Here is a 14,342-nt window from a genome sequence, read left to right on the forward strand (position 1 = left end):
ATCGCCTCCACTCTCAAAGGTTTCATTCGAGTTGAGAACGCATATGTATCCTTCTTTTCGTTTTAGGTCCCCCCCGCATAGAAGCGGTCCGAGCAAAGGAATTATTATTCTGCTCTTAGACAACGGTTTGCTAGCACCGGCGCCGTGGTATCGCAACGTACGAGCGAACAAACCTACCCATCTGGTGATAACAAGTAGATGACCCCAAATTCCACGTGGCGTAATTCATGCCATGCTCTGTTTCTTATTCCCCGATTGGACAATGGCGAAGCACAGTGCCATCCCATGACGATGATGTCCCATCCCGTGGGCCTTACTTCCCGTTGCATGGTGCTTTTCCCCAGGCCCAAGGCAGAAAGACAACCAGCTGTTGGACCAGGCCGTGTAACTGACTGGCCTTGACAGGTTCAGGTGACTGCGGTCGACTAAGCAAATTGACAGGACTGGCTGGCTGGTCGAGGCGGGCGGGCCTGTTCGGACTACTCAGGGCAGTCCAGCGACCGTGACCGCGATCATGCAGATGCCGGAACAACCGGTTCCTTGAACCGAAGGCTGCTCCACAAGCTCGGCAGATGCAGGCCGAAGAAGGCCTGGGTGGGTTGGCAGTCAGTGGGCTGGCTGAAGTGGTCCCTGACAGGGCGGTTGTTGCGGCTGTCGGGGCAATCAACTGCCTCTCATTGACAGACTGTCTGGAAGACTGTCTGTTGCCTGAGAAACTTTTGCCGAGTGAGTGTTCTCGAGACTGTCTTGCAGGGAGCTACAAACTGGTTGGACTGACATGGCTGTCGGTGACCGTTAAGGGCAGGCCAGTCGAGAACTGACGAGAAAATGCCTTTGAGCACATTTTCGTCTTTGAGGCCAAAGTAGCAGCAATTGTACGGTTGTCAGAAAAACTGTTAGTTTTCGAGGGTCTGTTCGGACTACTTCCCACATGCCTACAACGCAATGAAGCTGCCATGTCCTTGTGGCCTGGTGGCGATGTGATATGGCAGTTGTCGACGATCCGGGCGGTCGTCAGGGCAGGGCCGCTATTCGGGCTGTCTGGTGATTGGCATATATTTGAGTATATATGCAGGAAGAGGGCATTCCGGGACGGCAGTGTGGTGTAGCATTTCTTGCAGGTCCGGCGGTCTGCTGTTTGGCCAGTTGGCCGGTCGGCCGGACTGGGCTAGCCTGTCAGAAGGACATCGCCGTCGATAGGCTGGATTGACACAACTGTCTGGATCTGAGCGAGGGAAAGTAACGGCTTTCGGACAGTGGACAACTGGATTGACTAGGCCAACCGAAGTCTGAGGGCATCTGATTAGGCCGACAGGTGGGTTTCCCAGTCCTGAAGCGTTTTAGCTTGCTGATTGAGGTCCTTTTGTCGTTGATCTAGCTCATTTTTTCGGTCATTGAGCTGAATTGTCTTGGTATTCAGTTCATCGATCCAACGGCTGATGGTGGGTTTCTAGCTCGGTCGGCCTTGGTGGTCTTCGTCAGGTAGACAGGATGACGGCATGGTGGTTGTTTTGGCTAGGTCTACGGGTGACCAATGTGGTCGGCCTGATTGATTAAAGGCCGTGATGTGGTGGACTTTGTGGTCCTGGTGTCAGAACTCAGAAGCCGGTGGACTTGTGGTGCCGTCTACTCGAACTGGCCGGAACCCGGCGATGACCTTGATGTTTGGATCAACCAGTCAGACTTGATTATTAGCGTACTGTGTCCCAGCATAGTCGGCCTAGTTGGTAGAATCTAGCGATCGAAAGGGTATGTAATATAGTGGAAGCCTGGTCTTTCCTGGAGGCCACGGTGGGTCAATCGTAACACCAATTGATCTCCCGCGAAAGGAAAGGGATCTCTACGGATTAAGGGAGTGAGCAATAGATTTTTAAGGTAAAAATCTTTTAACCTCCTAAAATTGGACTTTAAATCTATTGACCGTGGACCTCTCTTCGTTCAAAGTATAACAAAATATGTCACTCAGATCAAAGCCCCAAATCAATATGGGTCGCGCACCAGGCCTGGTCGGGGCGGCTGCCTGACCCAGGCGCGCCCAACTTCGTCGCCTACCCTTTTGTCGACGAATAAGCTCGGCACACTAATAAAAGGTGGTTCGTAGGGAGTAAATCCGGAGTACGATAGAGAATGCCGCCAAAGTAGGACCATAAACTCCAGAAGACTTCTCAGATCGGCTATAATTATTTGCATCGACCGAGATGACTCAGAAAACACCCAAAAAGCTTCAACTAATCAAGGCCAGGTTATGGTTCCTGCTTGCCACTTAGGGGGAACACTGGACTAAACCTTTGAGGTTGCTTCATCTGACCTTGATATTCCTTCTGTAACAAAGGACATCGAATTGAATCTTTGAGGTGGTTTCATCTGGCTTTGATTTTTTTTTTGTCGTCAAGTCATTAGCTAGTCAAACAATCTCTAATAAGTATAATTACATCCCTGCCGTCGATGCAACCACCATAGCCAGAGAAAATGAAGAAAATAACAGACGCTGGGAGTATTAGGTATTCGTTGAGGTAACCGAAGCCCGTGCTTCGCCTAGCCAAAAGAAAGCATCGCTCAACAGTGCGGTTTGCTTTTGGTGTTCTCCTCGCCCCCTCACTTCCCGACCTCGTCCCCTCCCAACATCGCCCCCTCCCAAATGCTTCCCCAGGCACCTTACCAATCTCTGTCTCAAAACCTTCCCACCGTCATCCTCTTCCTCTGTGGACCCAGATCCAACCACTGTAGCTGTGAGCCCCGATCAACTTTATTGTCAGGATATTTCAGCTACCTGGTCTTGAATATGTCGGGTTAGTGGCAGCCTTGCGTCCAAAAATTGCTGTTGCGAAAAAAGACAAGCCTCGTCGCGCACAGTTTCTCTTCGCGGTGAAGGTCCACACAGCTGACAGCCTCCGACGTTAAGTGCGAGGTTAAGTGCACTCGTTAAATGGTGGAGGAGCTCCGTCCCGCGGCAGACTGAAATGTCGCCCGAAAACTCCTCTTGCACCTTCCATACTCTGACAGGGCCATCCTCAGCAGCTGGGGGGGGGGGTTAGGTTTGGTTCATCTCTCCCGCCATCGCCGCGGCCCTGTGCTCGCTGTGTGCAGAAGTGCACAATGACCGCGACTCGATGTTTCTGAAACCATGACCGCTCAAAGTTTGGCACCAAGCTCAAGCGGTTCCTGAAGCATCGGGAAGCTCGCCGTAATCCACACTGTCGGCGCTTCCAGCAGGTGTGAAGGGGATAGCATCCAGTTCAATGTCGTACTGCGGACTGACACTGAATTGATGGGTTTCCGAGTTGTACCTGAGCCACTTACCGCCCTGTGCGGCAATCCGACAGCCCAGATACAAAGCACGTTCCTTTCTGTCCTCGCTCATAGAGGGGACCTCGAAATACTTCTCATCGTCATCGATCCTCTCCTGCGACGAGAACCACTCATCGGGGAAGTACTTGTCTCCCCAGAGAAGACCCCGCATGGCGTAATCCTCGGGCAGTGGCCGTTTGGACGCATTCTCGGCTTGGGGGAAAGTCTCCCCTTCGATGCGAGAGTAAGTTTGGTATGAATCAAGGAGCGTGTTGAGCATATGAGCTGTCAGCTTCCACGGAAAACCGGGGGCCAAATATGATATGGCAGCTGGGGCAAATGTCAAATAGTGAACGAAGACAAGTATAACGTGAAGATACGGCAGGATGTTTGGGTCACCGAATCTCCGCAGCACAACGTCGTGGGTCCCGTTGGCGAGTTTAAGAGAAGCTGCGAGCTCTTGCGGTGCAGAATCTTCTGCCCAACCTCCCAGCATGTGCTGGTCGTGTGACTCGCTAGAACGGATTTGCTTGATGGCGCTGAACATGGGGTTTCTGTCACTTCCGTATCCGAGGATAGCAGCACAGTTTGAAATCCCAATATGGTATCTAGCACAAGGTCAGAATCTACGAGGAGATACGAGCCAGGAGACTGTTACTTACGCAGGCTCAAGCCATGAACGTGTCGACCGGGCAATCGTGCTGTCCAGGGAACTCAAGAACTCGTCCATGGAAGACTCGAGTTTTTCTGGCATCTTCCCGCTGAACATGATACCATGAGTCTTTACGAAAGCAAGATCAGTTGGCCCCAGTCTCGACTGCTGGGTTGAATTTGGCGCCATGATGGGGTCGAACAGAGTCATGATGCTTTCGCGTGCCGACGAGAAGGGCACGGCCACACACAGGGATTTGGTGTAGTAGTACAGCTGCTGCAGCGCATTCGGGCGAGCGAGAATGGCGAGATGGTGGTAGAGCCGTCCCGTTGTCGGGGCCTTATCCGAGGCCTTGGAGTACCAGTGCCTACTCACCGAGGTCCAAACTTCGCGGTCTCGGATATCTTCATCCTCGATCGCCATGCGGTACCTACCCAAATCTCCCAGGCATTCAATCCACGTATCTTCAAAGGCCGGGACCGTTTCGTATAGCAGAGCCATCATGGAATACGCCAAGTAAATGAAACTCAGCATATGTTCCAGGCTAGCTGGAAGTCGGTGTCTCAAAAGCTCGAGAAAGCTATGAATGCCATGTCTCCACATCCGGGCTGGCATGGCGTACTTGCTTGCCAGTCTCCTCAACGCCGGACTGGCTGATGGATGCTGCGAGGCGAGGAAAAAGTCGTGATGCTCGTGAAGCAGAGTCCGGTGAAGCGCTATTAAAGCCTGCCATTGCTCGTTGTTGAGCTTAGTGGAAGGATCATGCTTAGCATTCTGAGCGTCAACCTCGATGCATTTGCTCTCGACCAAAACGAGGCCTGCGTAGATTCCCTTGACTTCGGCAACCAGCTGCTCTTGCGAAATGGGTCTTGTCTCTGGCTGTTTTATGAGCTCGGTCGAGTCCTCTTCGACGTTAGCCGGAGTTCGGAGACTCGAGGCCTGAGATTGGTGAGTCGAGCGCTGAGACCGAGGGCCGGGGATAGAAGAAACGCGGAGGCGGTGGTTAGTGGCCACATTTGACTTGTCGTAGGACGGGGGCCGGGTTGTTTGTGCGTCATCGTCGGGGGACCACAGCCTGCCCTTGGGCGGAGGTCCTCTCTTGAAGTCTGCAAAACCATCGTCCGCCTTGGGGGTCGACGTGGGCCTTGCCTTTGGCCGTCTTGGGGGAGAGCGGCTCCTAGACCCCTCCCTCTTGAGGCTTGAAGCCGGGCTTCGTTTCGCAGAGTCTGCATCAGGCTCCTGATGCGATACGCGTGTCTCGGTGGCTGGCGCAGCTCCAGCTCCTGGGGGTGGATCTGCCACCTGCCTCCGCTGCAGCGGCCGGGCGGAAGACACCTGGCCGCCCTCACGAGCCAGCGCCGCCCTCACGGTTCTCGGACCGGCCTCTAGACTCACATTTCCGGATGTGCTACAATTAGCATTCCAAATTAGCGACAAGGTTTGAAAATCCAAAAAGAGAAGAGCCGCGTGCGAGAACGAGCTCACATTTCGCCTGCTAGCTGTGCAGCCTTCCACAGAGATTGGATCCAAGCGGCTTTATCCTCGTCCGAGGCCTTTTCTTGGAGTAATTGCACGTGGTCGGTTGCGACATGCTTCTCGAAGACTGCCAGCTCAGCGGCTGGTTGCAGCTCTAGGTTGCACAGAGGACAGACAGCCTTTTGGAGGCGAGCAGACGGCCGGGATGCTCGCCGAAGCCAGTTGTTCCAGGACTTATCGATGTCCATTTCTTGGCTTTCGGGTTCTGAAAGAGCGGGCGGCCGGTGGGTCTCTGTTCCGAGAAGGATGATGGAGAGGTCAGGAACACGCAGCTCGCATCATCCAAAACGTCTTCTGAGAATCTGTCGCGAGGGATTTTTTCCGGGAGCCTAGAAATAAAATGCGGGGTCCGCGACGCAGCGACGGCAATTCGACCAGCGGCAGAACCAAGCGCGCAAGCCAGCCAGCGAGCATAAAGCAGCGAAGTGATAAAAGGAATGCGGCTCGTTTGAGAACCCAAGCCCGATAGATCTCGACGGATGGGCACGTTGGGATGGTCTTGTAGGTCTGAAATGGTGCGCGGAACACATAGGTTGGTGGGTGCCTTGCCTACGTGAGGTGTCTCTAAAAACGGCTAGCATTGTAAAGCATGTACTTCGTGCAGGGGCTTGATGTATCGAAACAGTGCGCATCACTGTGTACAACACCCTGATGATGTATTTGCGGTGGGGCGTTAATGTGCCCTCAGGCCCCCTGCTTGGTTGCCTTCAATGGTTCGCATTTGCGGACGAACTCTCCAAAGAGCCTCCATTGAATGAGAGTGAGGCTCTGCATCCTCCCCAACATGCGAGGCCCCCATGACGCATTGTCTGCGTTGTCCTCTTCCTACAATTACAACACTTGAGGCTGGAGACGTGAATTCATACGAGGCTTTGGCTCAGAAGTGCTTCTCCCCAGGCTACCAAGGTATATGTTGAACAGTGCTTTCCCCAAGGGGCTCTCTCTGCCTTGCCGCGACAGCACAACATTCTCGCCTGTATGGCAGGGGAGGCTCACTTTAATTGTGTTGTTTGCTCCGCCGATTGCAGCTGACGCATGCGGGCTGGGAGCCTCCCGGTGTGCGCGAAGCGTTGCCGTGGGTATAGGCAGGCACTTTTATGTCCAAGCTAGGCTCGTCTCTCTTAGCGGATTAGACCTCCCGGCTGTCGCACGAGACGGGAGCCTTTCAGCAATCATGCTTCGGAAGGCAAGAGCCCATGCCTTGGCGGCGCGGCTTGCCGACGGAGGGAGAGCCGTTTTCCACGTGCCCTACCAACACAAGGCAGGTTCTGGGCCGCCTCTTTGGGCAGCGCAGCGAAAAGCGGGAACCCCCAATATGTGGTACTAATAAGGCCTCCCATCTGGAAATTTTGGGGTCCGAATGTTGCGGGTACTAGTTAGAAATTGCCCTGTCTCATTGGTGCTTGCCTTGCCTACTGCCGGCCTTACATTACCTTACCTTAGCCTTGAATTTTTGTTTGGCATCCAATCCATATTTCCAGTTTCTTCTTGTTACTCGGAACAGACGGGTAGAATATGGATGGCCCTCAATGTGTCGCCCTGCCACGCGAACTGCCCAGTTCTCTGTCTCACGTGTCCTTCGCCTTCTTTTTCGCCGCCGCTTCACTTCACTTATTGGCAGGCCTTACTTAACACCAACCTCGCAGCGGGAGCCGGGGCTATTATCGCTGAGCTGAGCCTGGGCGCGTCTAAGTGGTCTATCTGCCTGGACAGCTCAACCGCCCCAATGGCCGACATTTTCCGGCCAACCTACCTTACACCATGCTTCTGATGTGTCCCTCTTGAAAGACCACAACAAAAACAAGCCGCTTCAACAACAATAGTGCCAGCGGTGGCGGCAATGGTCGTGGTCGTGGTCGTGGTCGTGGTCGCGGTCGCGGTGGCAGTTTTTGACATGGCCAGCCAGCCGACATACCTCATCCTCGAATACGAATCCCAAATGGGGAATTGGAAATTGGCCAGCAGAACGCCACGTTCCTCGAGTGTAAGTGCACAAAAAAAACAAAACAAATCGGACTTCAAGACAACACGGGTATGGGTCAGCATTCTAGATGAGTCTGCTAGGTGTTGCTTGCACTTGGGCCTTGAACTACATCTTCCATCTTCCGTCAACGTCTCCCGCTGTCGTCGCCATATCAACAGGAGGCATCCGATGCAGCAAATAAACGACATCCCGTGGGCGTGTGGCTTAGCCAATGGCAAATGGCGACCCGAGTGGTGGCGAGTGAGTGGCGCGAGCTAGGAATTTTGTGACGAACCACAGTGGGGCTAGTGCTTTACCGTCTGCCAACCAACAACCTCGGGCGACCATCATCTGCCAGGACGGGACGAGGCGAGCTGGCGTGGCCCATGGGCTCTCGGTTGTCATCACGAGATGCGCTCTACGTACACTAACTGCTCTCAACTTGTTTCAGCTCTCCTCGCGCAGAATAAAGAGTCAAGCTATGCCTCTTGGGACTGGGTCACCCTGCCCTGCGGGCCAAATGTCTTGGAACATTGCCTCCGTCTTCCTTGTTCTCGCATTCCCTCCATTCACCGTCGAAAGGCGTCGTCTACAACCGCTGCCGAGATTTTGGCGAGGAAAAGAAACAATTAACTTGGCTCGCTATGGTGTAGCGGCCCTGGCAAATGCTCTCCGAGGCATCTGATTCGCACAAGGCGATGGGCGATAGGCGACGGTCCACCCGAGAGCCACCAGCGAGTAGGACGAGCGTGTGGCAGGTTGCTTCCCTCCAGCCTACCCTCCGGGCTGGAAATGAGTTGTCATATTGCGGCCTTGGGTCACAGTGGGTTCTGCTGGGACTTCTAGGCCTTCTTCTAGGTCTTTGATGACTCTAGGTATCACGGCTTCTCAAGATCGAAACTGCGACAAGTTAGACCGTCTCACCGACATTTGTCTTCTCCGAGTGCTGCGTTCTTTGTGCCTCGTGGTACAGACACGACAAGGCGGACGCTGTGGGCGAATGTGAGGAGCAGCGAGTGGCAATGGAGGACGGGGGCGACGGCGGGAAGCAGGCGTCGTTCAGACAGGACAAGGGACACAGTTCTTGCCGTCTCTCCAGGACTATCACGGCCAGCATCTGTAGCCGTGGCGTTTGACTCGGGCGTTTCACACATTGTGGAAGCAAAGGTACCTAATGTGCAACTTTAGGCGTCGGTCTCATGTTGTCAATCACCGCACTTGGGCATCGGGTTTCCGTGTCGGCTACCTATGGCTGGCAGCTGGCATCTTGAGATCACAAAGGCTGGAGAGTTAGGGGCCTGATGGCTGGCAACGGCCCTGGAGATGGTGTGGCCCGGGCCATGCCATATCTTGAGTCCAAATCTGCAGGTGTGACTCTTCTCTGGCGAATCTCTTCACCAGATTGGTCTCGTCACTGAGCAGCACGCCTATCAGACGGAAGGTCGACCCCGTCGCCACCACTAGGTAGCCACTATTTTCCATCACGAGCCTAGAGGAATACCCTTGGTGTGTGCAGCTGACACCCCCTCCTCCGTCTATCCATGAAGCAATTTCTGCAACCGGTACAGCAGAGAAATGTGGCATCAAATATTGGAGAGAGGCGTCTTGCTCCTGGGAAGTAACCGACGACAGGATGCCCTGTCGATATACTCATACCGGGGTGTTCCTTCCATGATCCCCAGCCTCGAGAGGAACGCGATTCCGGATTGGATACGAGCCAAACTACACAGGACAGCTGCATCGTGACATGGCAATGGTTTCCCAGCGCCTCACGCAACACATACATTGTCTCCTAAACAGAGGCCATGGCACGCAGCTTGGACAACAAAAGGGGCTAAATAGCAGCTTGTTTGGCCCATCCAACGACAGCAACCAATCGCCTGACTTCTGAAATGCGAGGCATCAAGCGTATGGTGGCTTGGTGTTGGCTGTCAGTATAGGCGGCTCTTACGGGGCCGTACCGGGGCGGTGGTACTGGGTTGGATTTCCTCGGCTCCAGCTACGCGGAACGGCTCTCACCAACAAGCTTCTGGCATTTGGCGCCTTGGTCGTTGTGCAATGCAGTTTCTCGATTCGCAGCGCTTGAGCTTGCCGCCACCGCCCACCCTCCTGCATACGGACAAGCGATGTTTGATGCCTCAACAGATGTCGCGCACTGACCTGGCGGCAGCGTGGAGACTCGGTGAACCCTTGCCAGACTGGTGTGTGCAGCATGCACAAGCCAACTTTGCATCTATCACATCGAGAGGTTACTCATTCTTGGAGGTGAGGAGACTTGATGCTCCAAGGCGACACTTTTCATTTCATTTCTCTTGCTCGGCGATTGAGCAAGTTATAGAATCCAGGCGCTATTTTCTTGTTGATGCCTTAGAAACCAGCCAGGAGGGATTTTGTGCCCCCTCTCCCCACCATCCCTTATTAGTTACTCTCACCTGCTCCTAAAACGAGGCTGCGCCATTGCACTGTCTTACTACTACTATAGGGGTATTCGGTGTATCCAGCGAAACAAGTCGTTTCTTATCTAGCTTCGAACCTCCCTTGCTAGTTTTCCAATAGACTTGTCATGATATTTCTTCTTCTATGTTCTTGTCCTGCCTCTTTTTGGCCCTTTCTTCATTCAAGCTTTTGCACACGGGCCAGGGCTAACCTGCTTGACAATCTACGGAGCATGGACTGTCCTAACTTCAATGCGCTAGCACAGCCGGGGACGACGAGACGGGCCGCTCGGTGAACGACGTACATGCATCACACAGGCCGGGCATGGGACAATTGACACCAGCAACACATGCCCTTCCTGTTCGTTACTCTAGTCCCAAGCAACAAACTAACACGTCCGCTAGGTGCAAATGGCTCCTAATCCCTGTGGCACTCGCCAAGGTGTGGAGAAGCAGAGTAGCTCCCGCATGAAGGCTCACCGCTCCTTGTAGCCCTACCAAGTTCCTACATCGGCCTCAGACTCTGCGACGTGCTCTCCGGATACCGAACTCGGTAAGGCCGTGTCTTGCTGAAGCCCCGCAATCGGAACCCGGATACTCGGGCAAGACATAAGGTATCTCTTCCGTTCATTCTGGACATTTCACGGCAGGATATAAGACATGTTATTGGGGAACATGGCATGCAGAGAAGGCCCAGTCGATATATCAAGTGATAACACGACAAAAGGGGCAGCCCGAGAAGAAGATCGCATCTCCTCTGTTGCTCCCGTTGCTCTTTTCCCCTCTTGGGGCTTCAAGACCCGACCTGCACAACACACGGTAGGGGGAAAGAGGAATGAAACTTGCATCCGCATATGCAGCGGTGCCCTATTATCACTGCCGTCCACCTCAAGCCCACTTGCCTGCTTGAATGAGTCTGTCTAACCCGTTTGCGGTTCTGCGTAGGCAAGGCTCTCAAGAGCGGAGAATTGTGAGCCGTCCCACTCCGCAGGCCCTTGGTCTGTTGCGCAGAATCCCGCGCCTCGGGTAGCAGCAGAGATGCACACCGATCTTCCAGATACGGCTGTCAGTCGCTTCCCCGGCCCAAGGCGTCGCGGTGCCCGACACACGAGGCGGCCGTCTCGTCTGACGTGGAACCAACAGCTAACCTTGACGCCTCCAAATTCGGCTGCTCACTCTCCAGCAACGTCTTGATTGGGGCAACTGCGGGCTCCGAAGTGCCCGCCTCGCACATAGGCGGTTCTTGCCGTCGGGAATGTAAGGCCCTACTGCCGAGTGGGCGTAAGTTTTTGCACAGTAAGTAACTCCTGCTCCCGTGCATCTTCTGGGGTGGTGCTTTGTCTTTGCCTGGGCGGGGAAAGGCAACCGAGACAGATGGCGTTGCCCTGCCCTTCAGAACTGCGGAGGCCTTGCGTCTTGGGCATACCGCTTGGGCCTCCGTCTCGGGCTTGTTCGTAGGTCTGGAACTCTGCAATGGGCGTAATCCCAAGGAGACGACAGCCTTGCCTCTCTCGTTTTGACTTTCACAGAGAAACGCCTTTTAAAAACGCTCTCAGAACTGCTGGAATAGGGGGCTGGAGAGTCTACATACGGGTCGGTCAAAAGAAGAAAAAGCACGTCACCGTCCAACGTCCGAAAAGCCTCTTTTTCTTTTTGTGGAACATAGTATGTATGCATGACAGACGGCAGTATGCCTTGGGCTACCCAAGGGTTAGGTGTAGTCAAACGAGCCTCCTTTCCGGTCTTCCCCCGGAGCCCCGAATCCGGCAACGGGGATGGGATTGCCTCGCACGGCATGACATGCCACCTGGGGGTTCTGGCCGCGTCTTCTTTTTCCTTCTCTTTATTTCAGCCTCGAGCAGCTCAAGTACGCCGATTCTGCGAGAATCGGCTTGTATTTCTAAGCCAAATGCCCAAATTTAGCTGGCGGATTTCTTGTCTTTAAGAGGTGGATATAGAGACACATTGGCTTTCCCCATCTCTCAGCTCCCTCATGCATTCCACTTTGTCTCGGCATCACCAACTCTGCGACCTCGAAGTAGTGAAATCTCTAGGCCCTCTCACAAGCCGTAGCACGTGTAAGCAGCTTCTAGTTGATGTGTGAAACTGCTGTTCTGCGGTCTAGTAAGGATTAAGTCATTCCAGGGATGATGCTCGCGTGTCCGGCGCTCGCCGAGACAGCAGAAAGACCACACCCACCCAACCGGCCATAGAGCAGGTAGAGACTACCTAGTCGGCAAGATAGGCAGACCTCAGCTGTCTATAGAGCAGATGGAGACGGTGCCTGCCTGCCTGCCTGCCTGGATTAAAAGGTGAGAACACTCGAGAGAGATTATTTACAAAGTTCCCGCCCCTGAATACAACCGAAGCGTATGCGTCGTCAGAAACAACCCCCATCCCTCCCTCCGTGGATAATCCCCGGCCAGTCAGTCATGGCTGGCTGTGTCGCGTGGCTTAGGGACAGAATACGTTGGGGAGTCAGTACTCCCTCCCGTCAGCAGGTGCAGCCAAAAATGGTTTCTCTTAGCTTTTTTTATGTCTTGTTATGTCATGTCTTGGTCGCCTTCTTTTAGCTCTTACTTCCTTCCTCGCCGTTGCGTGTTTCTCTCCTCGGTGTCATTGTCGAGGAGGTAGGTGTCAACCCTCGAGAATGTCGATCAGATGTGTGTATATTAGGGTGTCATGCATACCAAGAGCGTCACATGTCTTTGCTCAGGGGCAATGGCACACACCCCATTGTCCTCTTCTTTCGGTGTGTGGGTTCTGACTGGGCCGGCTCGGCTGTCTGTCTGTCTCACTCACGTGTTTATTTGCCTTTTAGCGATTTCTCAGCCGTCATCTTATTACTCTATACTTCTACTCACTGCCAGGCAAGGCAAGGTGTCCTTACGGAGTAGCCCGTATTATATCTCCGGACTGCTTTGCAGCAGACGCTCCCGCGGATTGGATCCCACTAGTAATTACATGCAGCATGCAGTCCATCGAATGAATGGGACGAGATGCACATAGGTGTAAGCTGAGCTGAGCTGAGCTGGGCGTGAGGCAGTTCATTCATTTTCTGGGCACGCTCCTTCAGCTGTTCCCGCGTACTGTTTACCTGCTAAGGAACGTATTGTCCCGTTTTACGGCTGTAACGAGCTAGCGGTTGCGCAAGACGTGGGCGCGTGTTAACAAGCCCTGCTGCCTGCTGCCTGCATGAGAGAGTGAGAGAGAGTGTGTGTGTCGGCCTAGCCTACCTGACCTAGGACCTAGCTTGCAGAGGCGTGTTAATTTATCTCTTTTTCGCATTTTCGTTCCTGCGCAAATCAGACAGCTCTATTTTGTTTGTTATTCCTATTGTCGCATGACTTAGAGTTGTCCAATGGGCATTTCTTCGGTGGAAGGGGGCGGGCGTCGTTGTAGTTTTAGGTAGGTCGTTGGTGACGCGTGGGAGAGATGGCGCCGTTGCCCCTGAAAGTGTGGGCAGCTGCCTTGTCGAGTCACCGAGCAGCCCACAGGGCCTAGGCAAACCGAACCCTGTGGCAGCCTGGCGGCCAGAGCTGGACGCCCCCAAAAACCAATCGCATCAGCTCGTCCAGCCCTCCTTCCGTTTCGGAATAGCGGCTTCCCCAAACAACCATAGGGCGCACGCCAATCTAGGGTTCTGGCGAGCAGCCCCCTCTCAGCCGAGCAAGCGGCTGACCGACGGTCCGATCGAGGGTTTGATGGCTGCCGGCGCTGTCGATTTCCCTGTTCCATGAAACCAAGCCAAGGGGGCAGAACAAGGCGGCGGTGCTTCCGCCGTCGGTCAGTCCGTTTCCCGTTTAAATTCCGTTGCAGCCGGCTTTGCTTCTATGGCTGTGGTTGAAGGCGGCGAGTGGGTGGACAGGAGGGAGGGGGCGGTGTTCCGGGTAGGGCACGGATAGGTTGCGTGAGATTCATCCCATGGAAGGGAGCGTAGCGGTGCAGGTCTGTCTGGGGTACAGAGAGCACAGTACGAACTGACTGCACTGTCACCGACCCCGTTCACTCCGTACCTACATGCCTACCTTGCCTCGTCTGCGTCTGCGTCTGCATCCGTAATGCCAAACACGGGATCCCGGTGAGCGAAGGATGTGAGAGCGGGAAGGAAGCCCGGAAGGCCGTTTATGGCGGCCGCGGCCGCGGCCGAGGCGACCCATCCGAGCACGGGCACGCGTACTACTTACCCTAGCTTTGCTAGACGGGTATGCAATGGGCAGCTATGCGCAATGGATTCCCGTCAGAGCAGATGATAAGCAAATCATAATAAACAAGTATACAGGCAGCGCCGCGAAATCAATTAACAGGCAGGCCGCCTGCGCAGACCTCGTCTTGTTTGTTGGTCCTCAAAAGAAGTGGAAAGTTCAAGGACATGACAACGCTTGTGGCGGTTTCAAGATGCGGGGTTGCGGGTGTGGGGGAGGAACGATGTTGCCCAGGGTTGTTCATTCGGAACTTTAGGGTTGGG

General features: G+C 54.2%; 3 protein-coding genes across 3 annotated transcripts; 2 read left to right on the forward strand and 1 right to left on the reverse strand.

The window, feature by feature from the left end:
• Positions 1-3,151: 3,151 nt before the first annotated feature.
• On the reverse strand, positions 3,152-5,664 carry B0T26DRAFT_745840 (uncharacterized protein; the record flags this gene model as incomplete). Its single annotated transcript, XM_060444621.1, has 3 exons — positions 3,152-3,896; positions 3,951-5,348; positions 5,426-5,664. The coding sequence occupies 3 exons, from the start codon at positions 5,662-5,664 to the stop codon at positions 3,152-3,154; spliced, it is 2,382 nt and encodes a 793-aa protein (XP_060302731.1).
• Positions 5,665-6,247: 583 nt separating this feature from the next.
• On the forward strand, positions 6,248-6,931 carry B0T26DRAFT_39682 (uncharacterized protein). The gene has a single exon (XM_060434788.1). The coding sequence runs from the start codon at positions 6,387-6,389 to the stop codon at positions 6,801-6,803; it is 417 nt and encodes a 138-aa protein (XP_060302732.1). The 5' UTR covers positions 6,248-6,386; the 3' UTR covers positions 6,804-6,931.
• Positions 6,932-7,316: 385 nt separating this feature from the next.
• On the forward strand, positions 7,317-8,575 carry B0T26DRAFT_670212 (uncharacterized protein; the record flags this gene model as incomplete). Its single annotated transcript, XM_060439153.1, has 6 exons — positions 7,317-7,460; positions 7,669-7,700; positions 7,740-7,861; positions 7,891-7,937; positions 8,093-8,262; positions 8,413-8,575. 6 exons carry the CDS (start codon positions 7,317-7,319, stop codon positions 8,573-8,575), a joined length of 678 nt encoding a protein of 225 aa, XP_060302733.1.
• Between the last annotated feature and the right edge of the window lie 5,767 nt (positions 8,576-14,342).

The sequence above is a fragment of the Lasiosphaeria miniovina genome, assembly GCF_030549165.1.
Source record: "Lasiosphaeria miniovina strain SMH2392-1A chromosome Unknown B0T26scaffold_1, whole genome shotgun sequence".
In the NCBI taxonomy this organism is placed as follows: domain Eukaryota; kingdom Fungi; phylum Ascomycota; class Sordariomycetes; order Sordariales; family Lasiosphaeriaceae; genus Lasiosphaeria; species Lasiosphaeria miniovina.